This window comes from Halictus rubicundus, chromosome 9 (assembly GCF_050948215.1).
Source record: "Halictus rubicundus isolate RS-2024b chromosome 9, iyHalRubi1_principal, whole genome shotgun sequence".
Taxonomy (NCBI): domain Eukaryota; kingdom Metazoa; phylum Arthropoda; class Insecta; order Hymenoptera; family Halictidae; genus Halictus; species Halictus rubicundus.
Window position 1 is genome coordinate 18,204,659 of NC_135157.1, and position 22,165 is coordinate 18,226,823.

The following is a 22,165-nucleotide window of genomic DNA, read 5'->3' on the forward strand; positions in this document are numbered from 1 at the left end:
ATGTATTGTTGCAAAACATATTATATCCTTTTATTATATTATATCCTTTTTTTTTATATAAGTTTACTTCTAAATTTATGTAGTAATCGTACTGTACAGTAGATATATGTGTATGTGTTGTTATGTACGTATTAGGGACCCGAAATTACGATACTTGTCTGCAGATGGCACAACCGGTTAATCTATCAATTTCGCGGCATGAGTTCAAACGCCTCAAAGTACTAAGGTACTAAACTCCCGAACGCGGCTTTATCTGGGAAGGGAAAATGGATATAAAATGTTATAAACGTAACTTGGTCGGAAAACTTTACTGTATTTCAAATAATGTTGATGGGTCGACAAAGTGATTTTCGAGATCAAAAACGAGTGTGTCGAGGGCCTTTGCTCTGTTCCTTTTATCGGACCTCCGGTTCCAGGATGCGTTGATAGTGGGGCGTCGTGAGGTCCAATCAGAAGGGTAGTCTCCTCCCCTAAGTTGCGTGGGCCTAGAATGCGTAAGGCCTCGAGGGAGTGGCCCAAGGGGACGTAATCTGAGGGGTTACTCGCGTGTAGCATGCCACGTGCGTTTCGATTGCCGTTCGATGTCTTCGTAGGTGGCCTCTTGTTCGGGGGTGACTAATTTATGTCTTCCGGGTCCTTGAGGGAGGCTGTAGAGCTGTCTTCTCTCGGGTCTGTTTTTCCTCGTTGTCCTTTGCTTAAGCGGGCCTGGTCCTAGTAGAAGTGGTTCCGCTCCGTTATCGCTTGCAGCTGGCATTCCTTGCGTCTCGCTTTCCCTACTCGAGTGACCTCTTAACTTAACATAACATTTTCTAACTGCGCTTTCTTAAAAATTATCCTTATAGAATACGTGTCTGTTCGAATACGCGCGGTATCATGTCTAGTTATTACCGAGATGGCGCCTGTTTCGATTAGGGCGACGTCACACCTCCCCCCTTAATAAAAAGGATGTTACATGTAGTAACAACTTTTACTTTAATACTAGGTAGAACACCTTATAACTAAGCGGAACAATAATAATTAATAATAATAGATTAATAATAAAATTAGCGGTAAACGCAAAAGGAAAAATAATAGCAAAGCGCCAATTGCTACAGTAGTAATAATAATAATAATGATGACAATAAAAAAAAAATATAGTATAGTATGATTATAGTATAGAAAGGGGGTAGTTATAATAATATTTATTATAGAAAGCAGAGGTACTAAAATGCTTAGTAACATAGACAGATATTTTATTTTGATATATAGAATAATAGAGAAAATAACTACTGTAACATAATCATATTAAAGGTATGCATATATACAAAAACACAAAAGAAATTAAATGACAATAGTAATAGCGATCTTAATAATGATGTTTATAATTATAAAAGGATGTGGTATGACTAAGTATAAAAATAGGTGTTACTAACGATACAGCTTATTTAGAAGATATATGCATATATTATTATTCGCCTATATTCCGCATTCATGATACATATGCATACATACGTAAGCACCCTTGCTATAATGCTCGACTCGATATTCTACAGGTATATCAAGGATCTGGTTGTGGATCGGGTAGCGGTTCAGGCCTAATATGGGCTAATTTAAGTTTATTGGTATGGACTATCTTCATACGTGATTGGTTGATTGCGATTTCGGCATTGAAATCATCAAATAATCGGGTTATTTTATACGGTCCGTTCCATTGGGGGTCAAACTTGGAAGTTCGAGGTTCGTGAAGCAGGTACACGTGGTCGTCGATCCTAAACTTGTGTGGGTTGACGTTCCGGTCATAAAGTTTTTTACACTTAGCCTTGGCTTTCTTAAGGGTTTGGGCGGCAGATGCTTGTACGGTTGTTATTGTAGAGAAAAGGTCGTCGAAGTATTGAGAAAACGTTCGGGGTGGTTGTACGTCGGCAAATTCTGAAGGGATGCGGGCCTTTTTACCAAAAATAAGTTCATGGGGAGTGAAACCTGTAGACTCGTGAACCGATGTATTGTAGGAAAACATGCCGAATCGTATCCATTTATCCCAATCTCTCTTAGTGCAATAGTGTTTTAAATATTCGATGAAGACGTGGTGAGCGCGTTCGAGCGAACCTAATGATTGGGGATGGTATGCTGTAGATTTAATTTGTTTGATTTTGAAGATGCGGCAAAAGCATTTCATTATTCGGCTCATAAAATTTCTACCTTGATCAGTGTGGATGGTTTTTGGGCATCCGAAACGAGAAATAAATTGTTCTGCAAGTGCAGAAGCAACAGAGACTGCATCCATTTCTCGGAGAGGGATAGCATCTGAATATTTTGTCAGATTATCTTGGAGAGTGAGGAGATATCTGTAACCTGATTCGGTTACTGGTAAAGGTCCAACAATGTCTAACTGTACCTTATCGAATGCCTGTTGAGGGGTGTCTGTAATACGAAGAGGTTGTTTAATCCCTTTCCTTACTAGTTTGAATTTTTGACAACTGGGGCAGGTTTTTACAAGGTCTGCGATATCTTTTCGCATTCCTTTCCAATAGAAGTCTTCACGAACACGGTTATATAACTTAGTAATTCCTTTGTGACCACCCACCACAGACTCGTGGTATTCTTTAAGGATACGACTTTGGTCGTCCTTTGGGGGAAATTTTAGTTCGTTTGAGCATATAGTGATAGTATACCCTTCCGTCGAGAAACCAGCCTTGAATAGTTTTTCTATATCGATCCAAGGAATTTGATCTAAGTCGTTACGATTTTTCGATACACTGCAAGTAAAGAGGCCAAGTCCCTTCATTAAATTTTTTAAACTATGAATGCACAATTCGATGTTTGTAAGGCTGGTAGGTGAATTGGGGGTTTCTTGGGTAATTAAGTGGAAAATATTGGTTCGACCGGATCGGATGGCAATGGCTTCACCTACGTTGGCATCCACGTTGCGCAATTCATGGATGGAGAACCTCCCTTGTTCGAGTAACTCATTACTAGTTGCAGAAGTTAACTCGTAGTTTGCCGAAATGAAATGAACTATGTGATCTTTTCTCAGAGATAGGAAATCTTTACTGTAGGTAAAACATGAATGGGTTAAAGTGTATAATTCGTTAGTGTTGAATCGGGCAGCGATCGGTGGATCTTGGTTGGATATGTTTCGTTCTTCTGAAAAAGGGTTATCGTCGGGTTCGGTAGCGTCAGAGTCAACCGTGTCCCATAAATACCTTCCCTCGATGCGTGCACTGCAGCCTGTCCGTGGAGACGGTACGGGAATTTGCGCGCGTACCGGAACTCCGACATGGCGTACAGGCGAGATTTCCCTCGTTGCGAGTACGGGTTTTATCGTCGCTTCTCGTTGCACTGCAGCTTGTCCTTGGAGACGGTCTGGGAATTTGCGCGCAGAACCGGAACTACCGACATAGCGTGCAGGCGAATTTTCCAGCGTTGCAGGAAGAAGGGTCCACACTTTACTCCCCGGGACACGATCTACTGTCTTGTCTTGTTGAGTAGTCATGCAAATGTTGTTGCAGGATTTCGATGTTATTGTGGATGGTGTTCGGGTGGATACAAGTTGGTTGTTTATCTGGGGTAGATTTCCTATCTCTTCCGCCAACTTCTCGCTAGCAAAGAAGCAGGCGGCAACGGAAGCTTCACATTCGAGACATTGAGATACTTTGCCAGGATCGTCACCCGTTTCGATATCAGCAACCGGTGTTTTGTCCGCGCGGACAAGCATCTTTTCCTGACATCTAGAGTGAGAATCCCTTTGAAGTTCCACTGCCGTTTGTTGCAAAACCTCATCCGGAACGTTACGGGAAAGAGCATCCGCGTTGGAATTTACGCGTCCTGGCTTGTATACGATATTATAATCGTACTCGTTCAATTTGATTCTCCATCGCATTAATTTGGAGGTTGGATCTTTGGTGTTGTGGAGCCAAACTAGAGGTCGATGGTCCGTGACAAGGGTAAATTTATGGCCGTACAGATAGGGGCGGAAATGATTAACAGCGAAAATTATGGCGAGTAATTCCTTTTCGGTAGTAGAATAGTTTGTTTCGGTGTCGTTCAGTGTTCTCGATGCATAGGCAATAGGAAGATCTTTGCCTATATCACCCTGACTGAGGACGGCACCGATGGCATAGTTGGAGGCATCGGTAGTGACTATAAATGATTTGCGAAAATCCGGATATTGCAGGAGGGGTTGCCGGCAGATAGTGTCTCTTAGGTTTTCAAATGCTTCTTGCGCAGCATGGTTCCAGAAGAATGGAGTACTCTTTTTTAGCAATCGAGTCATGGGTTTTGCGAGTCTCGCGAAGTCCTTGATAAACCTGCGATAGTATCCGATTAATCCTAAAAAGGATTTAATTGTTTTCCTATTCGAGGGTACCGGGAACGATTTCACGGCTTTAATTTTACCGGGGTCCGGCTTCACTCCTTCGTTAGTGATCAGATGCCCTAGATAAGCTATTTCTTTGCGAAGAAACATGCACTTTTCCGGTTGAAGTGCCAGCCCAGCGTTTTGCAAGCGACCTAGCAGAGTGTTTAGTTTTCTAGAGTGTTCTTCGAATGAATTAGCATAGACGACAATATCATCCATGTATACGAATAATTCGATACCCTGTAGACCGACGAGGACACGATCCATAAGCCTCTGGAAGGTGGCTGGTGCGTTACAAAGACCAAAGGGCATTCTATTAAACTCGTAATGTCCAAAAGGGGTTGAAAATGCGGTTTTTGATTTAGGAGAGGGGTCCATAGATACCTGATGAAACCCTGAGGCTAAATCGAGCGTGCTAAAATATTTAGCACCTCCTAGTTGATCGAGGATATCCGTTATATTAGGGAGTGGGTAAGCGTCGTTAATTGTTTTTTCATTGAGTCTGCGATAGTCGATGACCATTCGCCAACGAGGTTCACCAGACGAATCCGGCTTCTTCGGCACGATCCAAACAGGTGAATTATATGGGGAATCGGAGGGTTCGATGATTTTATTGTTAAGAAGGTCTTGGACTTGGTTCTGAATTTCTGCCTTGTGGATCTGAGGATATCTGTATTGTTTGGTGTGTAGCGGGCTCTCATCGGTGGTAATTATCTTATGTTTTACGGTGGTGGTGGACTCTAATCTATCTCCAGGTAAGTGAAATTGGTATGCGTAAGTAGCAACACTTGATAGAATACTAACTCTTTCTTCCTCGTTCAAATTATCTAATTTAAGAAGGCCAGAAAGCTTTGAAAGTCTCTCGGCAGAGGAGCGTTGGTTGTCTATACCTGGGTTACCGATTCGAGCAGAACGGGCTAATGGGGGTTGAGCCTCGAAATCTTCCAGTTCGACCGGAGGTAGAGTAATATTGACCTGATCATACGTACAATTAATGGCGAACAATTTTACATGACCCTGATCTTGCGAAACAATTGCTTCTCCTACGTACACTCCCGGTCCGAAATCCATTTTCCTAACGTAACCTTCCCTTAAATTTGGAGTTTTAGTAGGAATTTTAATTAACGTTTTAGTTCGCGGCGGCAAGTCGAACGAAGGGTGGTTACAAAACGGAATTTCTTTATTCCCTAAGATTAGTGAACTTGACAAATTTTCTCGAAAAGCTAGAAGAGCCTGCTGTTTAGTAAGGAATTCCATTCCAATAATTCCGGATTGTTCTATGGGGAAGCTATGGTCTACTACTTGAAATTTTATTTCGACACTCAGCATATTGAGAGTAATTTCTCCATAGGTTCGACGAGTTCCTGTCCCAATGCCTCTCAAATGATACGAAATTTTAGTGTTAACATGAACCTCTGGAGAAATCGCACTTTCTTTAATTAGATTCAATTGTGAACCGGTGTCAATGAGGAAATAACCCTGGTTGTTATGGAAAAAACAATGATCTATAATTATGACGGGGAGTTGGGTTGTTCGCTTTCGACTGAGATCGTAGTTAACCTGGCAGAGTCGGGTCGCGCTTTTATTGCTACACTCTTCGTAGCGCTGTCTCGAAGAGCGAGATTGGAGTTTAAATTACGCCCAGGTGCAATGTATGATGATGGGTGATTATCCCTACGTCGTTCCTGATCGCGCTTAGTAAAACAATTAAACTCGTTATGACCTTTCCGTTTACAATAAGTGCACATAAGGGCCTCCCGCCGTTTGAAGCTATTGCAGTTTTCTGACGCGTGACCCGGTTTCCGACAGGTATGGCAGTAAAGGCGTGAACGACGATCATCACCGCCTCGTGTTGCCCGGATTTCGTTTACCCGGACTGTCTCTATTTCTTCGCGAGGACGTCTCGTGTCAAATCTTCGTTCTTGCCCACGTTCGCGACGATCGTATCGCACGATTTTTTCCCGACGAACACGAGCTCTATTCTTTTGATGTTCCTCCTCGTCCATCGCCAAATCAATGGCCGCTTGGAGAATCGCGGGTTTTCCTTGACGAACCTGAGTCTCGATTGTATTACTCAATCCCGTGATGTAACAACCGCAGGCGTTGTCTATGGCCCTAGTCCGTACTCCATATGCGACGTCCGGATCACATTCTTCATCAATCGCGTCAAGTATATCGTCTAATAATTCTTTGACTCGATTCCCGTACTGGAGTGCAGATTCTCCGATTTCTTGATACATATTCGACATACGCGTTTGGAGGGTGTCGAGAGTGTGCCTTGGGGTAAATGCACGTTCCAAAGATTTTAGTAATTCTTCCAGATTATACGTATCTCGTTGTCGTCGGATATGACTTTTCGCGTCCTTAATTACTTTTTTCTCTATTATTTTAACAAGAAATTGCCGTTCGTTCAACTTTACCGCCTTCCAAATATCGCGGCATAATCTCGTAAACTCTTTCACCGGTGTAGACTTCCCATCAAATTCAGGCAAAATTTCCGAGGCTAATTTTAAAGAGATTTGGCATCCGCCGACGGATTCGACATTAGAGACAGCGGAAGCAGAAGATAATTCCTCTATATTCGAATTTTCGTACTGTTCAGACACAATCGATGGGGGTTGATACCCCGGTGGCCGAACAAATGGTTTGTCAATTTCATTTCGCATGATCTCAGGGTCACGCCAAGGGATAAGAGAGAAATCGGAGGAGCTATCAGACCGTGAGGTTCCCTGCGGGCACGCGACAACCCACGAGCTAGTCGATCGACTATCGTTACTCATGTTTACACTAGACAATTATCTATCTTAATCTAAATACCAAACTAATCTAATCCTGACTGGTCACTCGAGATAGAAACAATGAACGTGTGTCTTACACTTGAGCTGCTGATGAGTTGACGATGTCCGCTGCTACTGAATTCCAGAAGGGTAGGTTCGTTTACTAGATGTTGTTCCCTTCTTCAAATGGACGTTGAATGTGCAGCTATCAGGATGGCAGGTGCGCAGCAGGTATCCAGTGATTGCCAGTGATTTCAGGGTTGCTTTAGGCTAGCTTGCGTGGCCGCTGATAATCACCTCTTCCGGTATTCACCCGTCGCTCCCTGGGGAAACCACGCCAAAACCCAGGAGGGAAGAGTGGCACGAAAACTCAGTTTGTAATTCACAGTTCAATGTTCACCTGCACTCTTTTATTGTCCTTATTTAATTAAAATACACTGTTAGTTCAGTTCGAATTCTAAGTCACAAATGTGTTCTTTTGAAAAAGCGCGCACGAAAGTTGGCGTATCCCACCGCTGTCACCACTGTTATGTACGTATTAGGGACCCGAAATTACGATACTTGTCTGCAGATGGCACAACCGGTTAATCTATCAATTTCGCGGCATGAGTTCAAACGCCTCAAAGTACTAAGGTACTAAACTCCCGAACGCGGCTTTATCTGGGAAGGGAAAATGGATATAAAATGTTATAAACGTAACTTGGTCGGAAAACTTTACTGTATTTCAAATAATGTTGATGGGTCGACAAAGTGATTTTCGAGATCAAAAACGAGTGTGTCGAGGGCCTTTGCTCTGTTCCTTTTATCGGACCTCCGGTTCCAGGATGCGTTGATAGTGGGGCGTCGTGAGGTCCAATCAGAAGGGTAGTCTCCTCCCCTAAGTTGCGTGGGCCTAGAATGCGTAAGGCCTCGAGGGAGTGGCCCAAGGGGACGTAATCTGAGGGGTTACTCGCGTGTAGCATGCCACGTGCGTTTCGATTGCCGTTCGATGTCTTCGTAGGTGGCCTCTTGTTCGGGGGTGACTAATTTATGTCTTCCGGGTCCTTGAGGGAGGCTGTAGAGCTGTCTTCTCTCGGGTCTGTTTTTCCTCGTTGTCCTTTGCTTAAGCGGGCCTGGTCCTAGTAGAAGTGGTTCCGCTCCGTTATCGCTTGCAGCTGGCATTCCTTGCGTCTCGCTTTCCCTACTCGAGTGACCTCTTAACTTAACATAACATTTTCTAACTGCGCTTTCTTAAAAATTATCCTTATAGAATACGTGTCTGTTCGAATACGCGCGGTATCATGTCTAGTTATTACCGAGATGGCGCCTGTTTCGATTAGGGCGACGTCACAGTGTATATGCGTATGTGTATGTTTGTAGAATCGTATAGCTATATATATAGCTTTTAGTTGAGGTCAGGAGGGAATGGGTCTAGGTGGCACTGCTAATGTCCACACATTATACATGGGAGATTGCTCCCCCTGATATAAGCGATGCACAGAATGCACTGGAATTCACTTGGAAAAATCTTTTAGATTTTGTGAAATATGGGCTATTTCAAGATCAATTAGAATAATTTGTATAATCCTATGAAATGATGAATGATTAATCTTAGTGTCGCGAAATTAATGTTTTGGCGTTACTCTCTGCTTCTACTATTGGTTATGTTTCTTTGAATGAGCACGAAAGCAAACTTTTCAAGTATCTACTGTTACGCTACTGTTACTTTATTTCTGTATATAGAATGTATTTAATGCGATTGAACGATTGTCTACGTAATAATTCTTGTTACAAATATTATTGTAATAGATTTTCCACTCAATCGTTATCAGGTAATAATGAATCTGAAATGATATATTTGTTTTGAAACTAGTAACATTCATCGAAACTTCAATTCAATTTTTTCCCTTATTAACGTTCTTACGTCTTAGATTTTCCAACAACTTTTAATCCTCGAAACATAAAATATGATTGGTATAATTCTTGGGAAAAGAATAAATATTTTATCGTCAGACCCAGTGAAAAAGATGTACTGAGAATGTTATTACCTCCTCCGAATATAACTGGAACATTACATTTAGGACATGCGTTGACTATTACGGTTCAGGATATACTGGCAAGATGGTATGTTTCTAATTAAATTTTTTAGTTTGCAATTAGTCTATCGAATGTAAGTCTAAGCATATTCTACAATATATTTAGGTACAGAATGAAAGGTCATCCTGTTTTATGGATACCAGGTTTAGATCATGCAGGAATAGCAACGCAAATGATGGTGGAAAAGCATCTTGGCAAAACAAAAGGTATGACAATATCCGACATAGGGAGAGAAGAATTTCTTTCAGTCGTATGGGAGTGGAAAAATCAGAAAGAAACTGGGATAAAGAGTCAGTTAAAAGCTTTAGGAGCCAGTTTAGATTGGTCTAGAGAATATTTTACCATGAGCAAGGTATTTCATAAAGTTGATTTTTATCAAATTTACTTAAAGTTCTCAATTTTTATTAGTTTTCTATCGTACAAATTATAGGATCACAACAATGCGGTGATAGAATCGTTCGTAAGACTGAACGAGCGTAATTTAATATATAGGAAAAAAGATTTGGTCAACTGGTGTCCTACTTTGGGCAGTACGATATCCGATATCGAAGTAGAGCATGTGTTTATTACCGAGAAAACGGATCTGGAAGTTCCAGGATACGATAAGAGGGTAACATTCGGCATAATAGCATATATAGCTTATCCAGTTAAAGATTCCGGTAATACTTCAATTCAAACATTTTCTATTTTATTCGAAGCAATCGAAATCCAAGATAATATTACGTTTCTTTAGAAGATGAAATAGTGGTGGCGACAACCAGACCAGAATCTCTTTTCGGCGATGTAGCGATCGCTGTACATCCAAACGACGAAAGATATACGAAATACATTGGCCAAAAAGTTTGGAATCCCCTAAGGGAAACTTATATACCTGTCGTAGCTGACTCTTTAGTCGAGAAAGATTTCGGCACTGGTAAGTGTATTAGAGTTATTAGGTATCGTTATTATGGTTCAGGATACCGAATACTATCTGTAATATACGGTAACAAAAGTAATTTTCAGGAGCAGTAAAAGTAACGCCCGCACACGATCGTACAGACTACGCGATTGCTAAAAACCATGGATTAGACATTATCGAAGTTTTCGATGAACATGGAAAGATCACGGATGCAGGAAAACAATTCAAGGTGCAGCAATATTTACAGAAAACGACCATGTCACGGTTGTTCACAACCAAAACTAAAATAAAACGTGTTATAGGGTATCCCAAGATTCGTTGCGAGAGAGAAAGTTTTAAACGAATTATCAAACAAAGGTCTCCTGAGACGTGTTTGCGATCATAAAATGCTCTTACCAAGGTGCTCGCGATCTCTGGACATCGTAGAATATGTACTAAAGGAACAGTGGTTCGTAAAATGTGAAGACATGGCTCGAAAAGCAATAGATGCAGTGAAAGAAGGTTATTTACACATTCTACCTGCTACACACGAGCAATCTTGGTACGACTGGCTCGAAAATATTAGGTAGGACGAATTCTATAGATAAAATGCATGAAAATAGTTTACAATACCCTCTCGTAACGATTCTCGATCGCAATGCTTGTCCTAGAGATTGGTGTCTATCGAGACAGCTATGGTGGGGTCATCGTATTCCAGCTTATAACATTACCATCGGAGACAAAGTCGAATGGATAATTGCTCGAACTGAAAATGATGCGCGACTTATTGCTCGAAATACCTATGGATCCAGTGTGAAATTAAATCAAGATCAGGATGTTCTAGACACATGGTTTTCTTCTGCGATTCTTCCTTTTGCTGTACTAGGATGGCCAAAACAGGTACAATACACGGACTACTACATGTATATGTATACAACTTGTAATATACTTAACTAGAGCACCTTACCTATTTTTGTATCTCGCTTAGTACGATTAGTTTGCTGGGGGAGGGAACGATGCGATAAGCAGCAAGTTTCTCTCAAGATCATATTTTCGGAATTTCAAGATCATCGATGCTTTCTTCATGTAAAACGAGACTTTGTATTTTCATTGCCAAGATCAAGAATTCGTGTGACCGTTAGTAGCAAAAGATATTCTAATCCAAGTGCTCAAGTTAAGTGGAACACACACCCTGTATGTATGTGTCGTAAATGTATTTTTAGACGAAGGATTTTAAGAGCTACTATCCGTTAACATTGATGGAAACTGGACACGACATCTTATTTTTCTGGGTTGCACGAATGGTTATGCTAGGATTGGAGTTAACCGATCGTCTACCGTTCAATGTAAGACTTCTCTCTTTCCTGACCGAAACTCGTATGCTGCCTCTCAAAAGTTTGGAACATATCGCGACTTAAAGAAGACGTACAAATTCAAGTGAATTCGTTCTCAACTGTAATTACAAGGAAAATGTTTTGATAATTGTCGTTTATCCATATCCTAGGAAAATAATTTGATATAGTAATAATAATAATAATAATCCAAATAACGAAGGATACTCTAAATTTTTGAGTGACAATTTACATTTTTCATTAATGCAATTCATTCGGAACACTGATTCATTTAGATGTTGTTGATGAGCAGGAAGTACTTTTACATGGTATTTTATGCGATGCCTATGGGAAAAAAATGTCTAAAACACTTGGAAACGTTATTTCTCCAGAAAATATTATTAACGGTGCTACAGTAAAAGTAAGTGTGAATGTATATTTTTGAAATTATGTTAATTACTCTTACTCAGAAAATCTTGATACAAACAGGATCTTAATGAACAAATGAAAGAAAGTTATAATTCAGGCATTCTTAGTAAAAAGGAATTTGAACGACTTGTATCTGGAAATAAAAAGATGTTTCCTAACGGAATAAAAGAATGCGGTGCCGATGCTCTACGTATGACATTATGCAGTCATAATGTTAAAAGTCGGTATACGTTCTATCTATAAATATATGTATGTAGATATATGTGAATATACAGTAAAGTCTTGATCTAACAGTAAGCCGGACGTTTCTCTCTGTATAGATGAAAAAATCAATTTCGATATGATGGAATGCGAGACAAATAAATTCTTTTGTAATAAAATTTGGCAAGCAAGCAAATATATTATACTCGTAACAAGCGGTAAACAATATCAACAACCAAAATGTCTAACGGTTATCGACCGTTGGATTTTAAGTCAATTATCCGCAACAGTCAAGGCAGTTAACGATGCGTTTTTGCAACGAGATTTTCACAAAGCTATCGCATCATTAAAATCGTTCTTATACTATCGATTTTGCGATTTTTATTTGGTAAGTCCATATTAAAAAAATAAAAAAAAAATATTGTTTCACACACACACACACACACACGCACACGCACGCACGCACGCACGCACACACACACACATATATATATTGGAGAATAATTAATTCATTGTATTCGTAACTACTTAGGAGGCTACAAAGTGGGGATTCAAAACTGAAAATTCAAATATTATGCAAAGTCATACGTACAGCCTGAGAACCTGCTTGGAAGTTTCAGTACGATTAATTTCTCCAATAATGCCATTCTTTGCCGATGAATTGTATACCAGGTTGTCAGACAAATTTTCCGAATTTTTATCAGTGCCATCGTTAATGGAAGCACCATATCCAATGCCACAACAGGTAGCATCTAATTGTGCTTTAATACAGTAAAACACTATGACATTTCAACATCATACTTGTTACTGTTGTTATAGTTTAATACATGGAAGGATGACATTCTCGATCACAGAATACAGAAAGTGATAGATATGATATTGGAAATTAGGAGCATCACTGCTAATGTTAGTAAAAAAACGGACCCAGAAGGTAATTTGTTGGAATTACGAGAAAAGGTACTATTTTACTGAAAGATTAAAAAATATTTTTATTTTTAGTTCACATTGTAACTTGCGATCCTGAAGATTTTAATTTTTACAATGAAATTATACACTTGATTAAAGGAGGAAGCAAAATCAAGAATATTTATGCATCTTTGAAAAGTAATCATGTTAAAGAAGACAAAAATGGTGTTTATTATTGTTCAAGTTCTCAATGTGTGTTGTTTATTACCGCAAAGGTGACAATTTTATGCTATATTATACATTCGTTTTCGGCTAGTTCACGTTTATACGTAATATCGTGTATTATAGTACTACTGTATGTATTTACATACGTTTCTTTCCAGGATTCTTTGGTCTTGGAGAAAGTGAAAGAAAATATAGATATTAAGATGTCGCAACGGAAGGCCGGTTTAAAAGCTTAATTAGTCAACATTACTTGTGATTATAAAAGAAGAAGAAGAAGAAGAGAAAAACAATATATCATCAACATATACATCAATTTTCATAAACTTCCATACGATCATTGTTACGGTTGTTTTCATCTTCATCACTGGTATCGCTATCTTCTTCTTCCGAACTTGAACTACTCGAGTCGAACCAAGTTTGCGAAGATAAATCATCCGCTATTATCGTCCTCCATTCGTCTAGTTTACGGCAATCTAGACACATACAATAAAGACGTTATGTAAGATAGTTTGTACAATATATGCATTTATATATAACATATGTATGTATGTACGTACCTAAACTGTAGAAATCGTTCAGCGTATACTGACGGTCTCCATCTTCAAACATACCCCCGTACATGTATAAAACATTTTGCTTTATAGCAAGACCTGGATTTATTCTTGGACATGGTACAAACATATTTTCTTGGACACTGTCTCTTTTCTGCATAACAGATCCAGTCGGAGCTGGTCCTACTGTCATTGTGAATATTCCATCTTCGTCAGTAATTGTAGACTGAATAGGAACAGGCACAGTCACAGCTGATGAGTTTTCAATTTCATTATCGCTATTACTTTCTTCTTCAATATCTTCTTTTACTTTCCTTCTGCGACGTCGTGCGATCGCGTCTTTCTTTCCAGTTAACATTACTGAAAGTAACTACAAAACTATTAGTGAAAGTATGGAAATAGCAGTTGGCAAACAATTGTATCGTAATCGATTATCCTTACCCGTGTGCCATTGTAATTTGTCCAAGTCTAAAGCTATCAGGTCATTGTAAAATGTTCCACGAAGTTCTTCCTCGTTATCTTCTTCGTCGAAAACTCCACCAAACATATAAGCTAAATTTGACTGTACTAGAATAGCAGATGCACTACAACGCGGCGATGGTTTGGCTCCAGCCTGTTTTACAGACACCCACTTCCACTTTAAGCCCGTTTCATCATTCTCTGTAATCAAAAATCAACTTATTAATAATATTTTTAATTTTAATTATCTGTAGGACACTACTTTTCGAAATAGCTTACTTTCGGGAGTCATCAGAAACATATCGTTATGAACAGTTCCTTTTTCAACATCCTTCTTTGCTTTTTCCTTACTGTAACCACCATATACGAGAAGCTTATTTTCAGGTGTTGGCAGCACTATACAGCCAGATCTTGGAGGTGGTGGATTACCTAAAATATGATAATTCCATTATCATAGGAACAGTTTCTAAGACAAACTTCTCGTATGTTATCCGTTACAGTATTACCAGATAATTCAATCTTTTGCCAAGTATATGTTTCAAGGTGAAATACGTGCACGTCGTTAAAGTATTTATAGTCTCTTAAATTATCATGAAATCCTCCAAAAACTATCAATTGCCGTTTTACATGGACCATTCTGTGACCGCTTCTAGCCGATGGACCTCCAGGTGCCCTACTCAAATTTGATTAAACCAATAATAAAACAATTATTTTGCTCAACTTTTACAGAGTATGCACATACAGAATTTTTTCCCATTTCCTATCTCCAATCCGATAAACCCACAAGTCTTTATAATGATAAAATTGTGATTCCGATGGACTGGAAAATTCGCCGCCGAATACCCATAATTCCCCCTTATTCGTCTGTGTTGCTACCATTTGGTGGCCACAGCGCGGAGGTGGACCTCCAGGTGCTTTTACCACAGTCCATTCATTTTTGTTTATGTTGTATGTAAACATGTCCCCGTAAACAAACGTCTATGTAAGCAGAAATAAAATTTCATAATATTCATTAATCCTTTCAAGTAAGTATTATAATTTAAGCTACGATTGTATGGCAATAGCGCAGAAGATATTTCTTGAAATACCGTTCGTCCATCATGAAATTCTCCTCCAAGCATAATAAGCTCATCCTTAAAAGGATGCGCTGTTAAACTAAAATTGACACGTCGGGACGGCGGTTCCACCGTCTTTTCAACGACACGTTGTCTTCGAGCTTCTTCCTTTTCAATTTGGGCAATCACACTTTCAATATCATCCTAAAACGAACACGTTAAGTAAAGTAAAGGAATCGATTAGCTTTACAAAAGATCGTTACACCTATATGTACATCTATTATAATTAATAATTTTCTTTTTGTTATTAGGTCTTTCTTATAAATACACGTCCAACTAACCTCTCCGAGTGCGGCTAATTCCTTTTTCTGTTTCGAGTTCAATTTCTTTTCGGTTTTTAATGCAGTTTTCACACTACCGCTGATTTTCTTTTTATTCTTGTCTTTCTTACCCATATTAATTACTAATTTCCTATGAATTTGGCACCAAAATTTGTCTACAAATTCGTATCCATCTGTTTCCGCTCTTTGTGCGATCGATCTGCCCTCTATAAACGAAGCCAAGGTTTGGCCCCAATTTGGCCTGTATTTCTAATTTCTTTTTCATTCTATGAAATTCTTTTGTATTCTCTGGATTCTTTAGGTTCGAATTTTTCAAAAGAAAATTTTGCAAATATTTGTCCAACATGTAAGTAAGTATATGTACCTAAAATTTAGATTTAGATAATAAATAAGCGATGCCCGGCGATACATTTAAATTTATCGAATAGCAGAATCGAGTGTTTGAAATATCATTAGTCGTTCGACTAGTCGATTGCAGTGTATCGCTTCTGCAGCAAACGTCAAAGTTAAAACAATCCTCGACAGTTTCTGCTTTTGGGAGGAAAGGTAACATTTTAAAACCAGTTTTATTTTCAAGGAGAAGAAGCACATTTTATTCGTTGTATTTTGTCTCTTGCAGTGATTGTCACTGCAACTATAGACAGCGTCGTCATCGTTTTAATACGTGTCCATGCGATGTTAGTTGGCTCTCCTTCTCGCGAAGTATTACGTTATTTTTTTAGTGGCCACCACTTCAATGTTGTGATTAGTTTCGCGTCCGATTAATCGTACTGTAGTCGAATCAAAGACAAAACAAACGGCCGCATCATGTTTTGGTCCAAGAATTACGTGACATCGCCTAATATGGAGGCACTCCTTGATAAAGAGGTAAGTAAATTTATTTTCCGTCTATACACAAAGAGAGAAGGAGAGAGGAAGAGAGAGAGAGAGAGAGAGATGTAATTCTGCTGGTTGCTGGTTTGCAAATATTAACAACCAATCAAAAATTCATTTCAATATACTCTTTGCATTATTGCCTTTATCTTTTCTGACAATATAGTTACACGAGATTACAGTGATACTTTTGCATTAGTATATATAATCTAGTCCCCTTATCTTTCCCCAATATCATTTACCTGGGTCTTTCTAAACATAATTAAGAACAATATAACTGTGTAATTTGTATGAAATATCAATTTCTATGAGTCCCAGGCGTTTCATCGACATTCAAAGAAATTGAAAATGTATTTATAATTTTAGGATGTTACTTTATATGAAGTGATGGACGAAGATGATATATTGATAGAATGTAGAACCCAAAATAAAAAACTTGTGGAATAGTAAGTAAAAAAGAAAATAAAATTCGTCAACTGCCAACCACTGTTTTAAAATCGACTCTGCGATATTGTTATTTCTAGTCTAACTAGATCCGACGTGATGGAAGAATTGATAACACTCACAACCAAGGAACCGTCGACAGACATAGAGGAACGTTCCCGCTACAAATATCCAAGTTTAGCTTGCGAATTACTAACTTGCGATATACCAACTTTAAATGAGAAATTGGCAGGTGAGTATTCAAATTAATCAATCTTGGAAAAATATTAAAGATGGAAAAGAGATTACAGCACAGACAATACATGTATGTGTTTATATATTTCAGGCAATGAAGCACTTTTGGCAAAACTGTATTCGTTTATCGATACGGATCAACCATTAAATCCTTTGTTAGCATCATTTTTTAGTAAAACTATCGGAGTACTAATCGCCCGTAAAATAGATCAAGTAATTAAAAATTAATCTGCAGTTTCTTTATAGTATAGAGTTTTAATATAAATGCTACAATTTAATTTTTTTTACCAGAACTGGTACTCGTATCAGTTCACTTGTTTACAGGTTTTAGAATTTTTGATAAATCGCGAAACATGCGTCAATCTGCTTTTGCAACATTTAGAAACTTCCGCAATTATGGACTTGGTACTAAAATTGGTAACTCAGGTTGAAGGCAACGACATACGGCAATATGTATTAAATGTGAGCAATCATATTTTTCATTATTTTTCTTAGTACTACGTATATAATATATTAGGCAGTGCAATACTCGGTTTTAATAATATGTACAGCTAGCTGCTACATTGTTTTGTACAAAATTTGATGTATATATGTTTGCTTTGACAGTGGTTAGATAGTCAACACTTAGTGCAAAGGCTGATCAAACTATTGTCTCCTAATTCTGAAGCGAGTAAACATGCGAACGCTGCACAGTTACTTTGCGATATGATAAGCGTTAAAAGAGAAAATCTACATACATCTACAAAAAATACCGATCCAGATCCTATCTTAAATACTCTTGAATCGTAAGTAGAATAAATCGAAAGGAAATAAAATAAAGATTCGTTATTGGATTATCGCTCCTGAAAATACCTCTAATAAACGTGATTTCTTCATCTAAAGGATGTCGTGTATTCTCTTTTGTAGGTCGGATACGGTGTGTCTGCTGTTAGAAACTATCTTAAACGGAGAACACTTGGAAAGTAGTATTGTCGGAGGAATTCAAGTACTTCTCACGCTTCTTGACAAAAAATGTAACAAGTAAGTATGCAGTTGCTGTTCTTCATATATGTGTACATTGTATAACTATAGTATGTTTGATCGTCTTACAAAGAATCGAATACACTAAAAACAAGAATATTTCTTCTGTATCAGTGCATTAAACGAAGGAGATGTCCATGGTAACGATATTGGGGATGAGGCCACAGATAAGGAACAACGTGTAAAAATTTCGAATGCGACACTGCCTTACTTAGAACAACTTCACAAAGTCTTATTAGATCCACCTTATGTAAGTGTACAAGTAAACATACGGTTCAGGTATAGGTATAGGTTTTTATATACATATAGGTATCTTGTACGTAATAGATAATATTTAAAAAAAATACGTATCTTCTATCGCAGAAACCTCCTGTTAAAACTACTGCAGGAGTGTTAGAATGTCCATTAGGTAATACTCGTATACATGTCGCAAAGTTATTCGCTGCGCTATTGACGGTAGAAAATGTAAAAATTTATGCGACCTTGATAGAACTAGGAACATTCCGAACATTACTGGTGAGACAATACTTACTACTACTACTACTACTACTGATCGTAGAACGTAATGAAATAACGTATCGGTTCAAGTTACACTACATACACAATCCTATGTGTTTTCTTCAAGGATTTATTTTTTAAATATACATGGAACAATTTCCTACACACTCAAGTACAATCGTGCCTGGCTTTAGCTATTAATTGTGATTTTAAGGATGCAAATGACATTATTTATGCTACTGTGAGTATTCTAATCAGTGGTAAAAGTACAGAACGAAAGAGAAAGAAACATTATGAACTCAATGACAAACGAATTTTCAGATATTTATCGAATGCAGATTAATAGATCAAATTTTAGAAGCATGGGACAAGAATAATAATAAACAGTATGTTGAACAGTAATATACATGTTCATCTTTTTTGTTACGAGACTACAAAGGTAATTTTCATTACAACCGTTGTTACCTATATTTCAGATATTCAGAGAATGGCGTTAGAGAAGGATATATGGGCCATTTAATAAATATTGCAAATAATATCGTTGAGCAACGTAAGAAGAGCGTAAACTTAAATAAATTTCTGAAGGCTCATTTATCACGTAAGTGTCTTAACAAATGGAAAAACCTTGTGAATACGGATTTAGCAAAAATTAACGAGACTCATCAAATAATTCTGGTAGGTTACAATTTTTCACAAATCAATTTATCTACTTTTCGATTCTTACAAGGCTATGCTTACGCGGTGTTGTCTTCGTTGTCATGATAATGATTGAATGAAATGCAACATTTTTAGAGTGGAAACGCCCAATTATCCTGCGAAAATCCAGACGGGTACAGTTCTTATCCTCAAGAAGTCGAACAAGTTAGTACACTATTTGTACTATTAAGTAAGTAAGTCGATTCGAAACTGTTTCTTTTATTCTATTACACAATTGTTCTATCACGTAAATAGCTTTACACCAACTACGAGGGTCAACAAATGACACCGCAATTTATCGAAAACTTTGGCTTCAAGAATAGCGAATTTAATGGTACCGATTACAAAATTCAGTAAGTACTTAACATTATGACTTGGCTCATACATATACATAATAGGTATCTCGAAATGTATCCTTCCATCGTGAATGCCGTATCACACACGACCACTAATACATGCTTCTCTATAATCACTTCGAACTCGTACTGTAGATAGTTTAAAGAAATCTGGGTAGAGTACAAGATTCTAAAGTATTATCATCGTGTCGTTCACAAACACTTCTGTTCTTAAAGAAAAAGAAAAGAAAAAAGAATAAAACATATTATTGTAGAGACAAGGTTGATCAATTAACAACGTTGGCCTTTACCGTCAGCGAAGATTACGAAGAGAAAGAAGACATGTTCAATAAGGTACAAAGTGCAGTGCTATATACCCTTTGTGGAGGGATGTAAATTTTCAATATTTTCAGTTCGCTAACTGTGAATGAATAATTATTTGCAGATATGCGAGGAGAAACAAAAAATTGGTTTAGAAGACTGTAGCGCGGGAGCAGAATGGGGCGACGAAGGCGAGCTTACTTTCCAAACTGTTGTAGAGAAACATTGTTGGACAGGGAAACAGCATTGTAACGATTCGAATTCGTTTGACGAAGATGACGAAGGTTTGTGGTGTTTCTATAAATATAAAGCTTTCTATAAATATTCCAACTTATCTTGATATTTATTCGCAGTTCTGTATTTATGAATCAATTCGTGAATAGTAATAATAGTTTTTCGTTATTTCAAAGAAATATTTGTGTAGATGTAGCGTAATTATTAGAAATCCTGTTAATAAATCTGCAATCGAAACATATTTGTGAGAAATATTTTCTCATAGCTGTTAATATTATTATGTCAGCTTGGGATTCAACCGAACCGTTATCTACCGGTAATACGCTTCCTGAAGTGAATCCATGGGATAGTGCACCTTCAGACGGAGTAGCTGATTCTACTGGTTGGGCAAATTTTGATACCAAGTTAGGCGATGAACTTCAAGGAGGAGGAGAAAAAGAAGAAGAAGAAGAACGAGAACGACAAGAAGAAGAGGAAGAGGAAGAAGAAGAAGAAGAGGAACGACAGCAACAGCCTTTAACAACGGATTCGTGTAAAGAAGAAACTGTAGCTGTACCGGTGGTGGAAGCTGTTGAGACGGGTCAAGTGAAAGTTGGAAATACTGATGATAGTACTATTTCAAACGCAAAATCGAATGCGAATCAAACAAGTATCGAGGAGAACTCGTATTCTGTTGTTTCTGCTGTTGCTTCTGTTCCTTCTACTGCTCCAGCTCTTGCTCCTGCTCCTATTCCTGATTTTGCTCCTGCTGCTGCTCCTACTTCTGCTCCTGCTCCGACTTCTGCTACTTCTCCTGCTCCTACTCCGAATCCTACTTTTGCTTCTACTCTTACTCCAACTTCTACTTTTGCTAGTACTCTTGCTCCTTCTCTCGCAACTGCTCCTGTTTCTGCCCCTATTCCAGCTTCTGTTCCTGCTACTGCCCCTGTTCCTGCTCCTAAAATTGCCCCTGCACCCGCTCCCGCTGCTGATAGGAATGCAAATTCAAGTGAAATTCCTGAAATTTCAGATAGCAGGTAATTCAAACATAATTACATTTGTAATATTGTGTACTAATTATAAAAACATACAATATGTGCATATTTCAGAGGAACCTCAAATGAAGAAACCCTAACGAACACGGAACTCGTACCTACTACCGTACAGTGTGAGAAAGCCTTGAACGATAACAAAACTGCATGTAGTTTAAACAACGCGGCGTCGGAAGCGTTGTCGCCACCGAAAGATGCCAAATGAAACGCTATTTCTTAAGTACGGCATTGCAATAGAACAAAGAAAATCATATCAGTATAAATTTGTACGAATGTCAGAGTATATATTACGTCCCTATATTTTCATTAGATCACATTGATTGTGCTTGATTGCGTTGGCGCCCGGGGAACTATAGTTTACAGCAGGGTATAAATGCGGATTGAAAAGTGAAAACAAAAAACTCAACAACGCTCAACTATGTTTAGTGTGTATATTACTTGATATATATGCGCATGTTCTCAGATCGCCAACGTTTCGATTGTAGATACATCTACGTGAAATACAATTTTCCAAACATTCTCGGTGAATATTATTACTGTGAAAGTTTCTCGAAATCTCTTTATTTATGTATACCTAAACAATATAAAAAGTCTACCGGCTATGCGAATATTTGTTCTTTTTTTTTTGTTTCTTCTTTTTCTCTGTTAGGCGTTTGGTATTATGCATAACGTGACGAACAAAGTACAATTTGTACAGAAACCGAGCTGATAGACACTGAGATTGATCGAACTTTTGCTTGATCACTTAATACCTGGTTTCACAGAAGTATTACACACCGTTATACATATACATATATATTGTAATGTTTTAAATGATATCGATACGTGGCTTTTTAAAAGAAAAATCACTCTAAATAACGATATTTTACAAAGAACTGGTGCTTCTGCTTCTTCGTTCGATAAGACAAAGGTACT

At 38.2% G+C, this 22,165-nt stretch overlaps 3 protein-coding genes across 6 annotated transcripts; 2 read left to right on the forward strand and 1 right to left on the reverse strand.

Annotated features, from left to right (window-relative positions):
* The first annotated feature begins 8,731 nt into the window (after positions 1–8,731).
* On the forward strand, positions 8,732–13,445 carry Valrs-m (Valyl-tRNA synthetase, mitochondrial). Of its 3 annotated transcripts, XM_076792938.1 has the most exons (16): positions 8,732–8,924; positions 9,024–9,216; positions 9,295–9,541; positions 9,620–9,848; positions 9,923–10,102; positions 10,192–10,316; positions 10,390–10,652; positions 10,738–10,966; positions 11,290–11,412; positions 11,711–11,818; positions 11,887–12,046; positions 12,147–12,415; positions 12,560–12,772; positions 12,847–12,958; positions 13,027–13,208; positions 13,317–13,445. In XM_076792938.1, exons 1-16 carry the CDS (start codon positions 8,837–8,839, stop codon positions 13,392–13,394), a joined length of 2,799 nt encoding a protein of 932 aa, XP_076649053.1. In that variant the 5' UTR covers positions 8,732–8,836; the 3' UTR covers positions 13,395–13,445. The 3 variants fall into 3 exon arrangements, with proteins under 3 accessions (XP_076649053.1, XP_076649052.1, XP_076649054.1); XM_076792937.1 differs by having other exon boundaries at positions 13,027–13,394; XM_076792939.1 differs by lacking the exon at positions 8,732–8,924 and having other exon boundaries at positions 9,102–9,216; positions 9,333–9,541; positions 13,027–13,394.
* Positions 13,446–13,454: 9 nt separating this feature from the next.
* LOC143356897 (kelch domain-containing protein 4) lies at positions 13,455–15,770 on the reverse strand. Its single transcript, XM_076792941.1, has 8 exons — positions 15,565–15,770; positions 15,257–15,427; positions 14,911–15,146; positions 14,675–14,841; positions 14,448–14,597; positions 14,151–14,369; positions 13,716–14,069; positions 13,455–13,631 (listed from the first exon to the last, which is right to left on the reverse strand). Exons 1-8 carry the CDS (start codon positions 15,676–15,678, stop codon positions 13,468–13,470), a joined length of 1,575 nt encoding a protein of 524 aa, XP_076649056.1. The 5' UTR covers positions 15,679–15,770; the 3' UTR covers positions 13,455–13,467.
* A 228-nt stretch (positions 15,771–15,998) lies between these two features.
* On the forward strand, positions 15,999–21,852 carry Fmt (phosphatase 6 regulatory subunit 1-like protein fmt). Of its 2 annotated transcripts, XM_076794042.1 has the most exons (20): positions 15,999–16,110; positions 16,184–16,431; positions 16,804–16,883; positions 16,962–17,113; positions 17,207–17,328; positions 17,407–17,577; positions 17,722–17,900; positions 18,022–18,135; positions 18,250–18,385; positions 18,499–18,651; positions 18,761–18,874; positions 18,955–19,019; positions 19,110–19,308; positions 19,426–19,494; positions 19,585–19,682; positions 19,940–20,018; positions 20,110–20,269; positions 20,506–21,235; positions 21,308–21,470; positions 21,561–21,852. In XM_076794042.1, the coding sequence occupies exons 2-19, from the start codon at positions 16,372–16,374 to the stop codon at positions 21,453–21,455; spliced, it is 2,829 nt and encodes a 942-aa protein (XP_076650157.1). In that variant the 5' UTR covers positions 15,999–16,110; positions 16,184–16,371; the 3' UTR covers positions 21,456–21,470; positions 21,561–21,852. The 2 variants fall into 2 exon arrangements, with proteins under 2 accessions (XP_076650157.1, XP_076650156.1); XM_076794041.1 differs by having other exon boundaries at positions 21,308–21,852.
* The last annotated feature ends 313 nt before the right edge of the window (positions 21,853–22,165 follow it).

Coding starts and splice junctions, on each gene's coding strand:
- Valrs-m (XM_076792937.1), top strand. CDS start 8,837: ATGTATTTAATGCGATTGAACGATTGTCTACGTAATAATTCTTGTTAC. Junction 9,849..9,922: donor TTATCCAGTTAAAGATTCCG/GTAATACTTCAA, acceptor ACGTTTCTTTAG/AAGATGAAATAGTGGTGGCG. Junction 12,416..12,559: donor GATTTTGCGATTTTTATTTG/GTAAGTCCATAT, acceptor GTAACTACTTAG/GAGGCTACAAAGTGGGGATT.
- LOC143356897 (XM_076792941.1), bottom strand. CDS start 15,678: ATGGGTAAGAAAGACAAGAATAAAAAGAAAATCAGCGGTAGTGTGAAA. Junction 15,147..15,256: donor AATTTCATGATGGACGAACG/GTATTTCAAGAA, acceptor CTGCTTACATAG/ACGTTTGTTTACGGGGACAT. Junction 14,842..14,910: donor AGGAAATGGGAAAAAATTCT/GTATGTGCATAC, acceptor AAATTTGAGTAG/GGCACCTGGAGGTCCATCGG.
- Fmt (XM_076794041.1), top strand. CDS start 16,372: ATGTTTTGGTCCAAGAATTACGTGACATCGCCTAATATGGAGGCACTC. Junction 17,578..17,721: donor TACGGCAATATGTATTAAAT/GTGAGCAATCAT, acceptor TTGCTTTGACAG/TGGTTAGATAGTCAACACTT. Junction 19,309..19,425: donor AGACTCATCAAATAATTCTG/GTAGGTTACAAT, acceptor CAACATTTTTAG/AGTGGAAACGCCCAATTATC.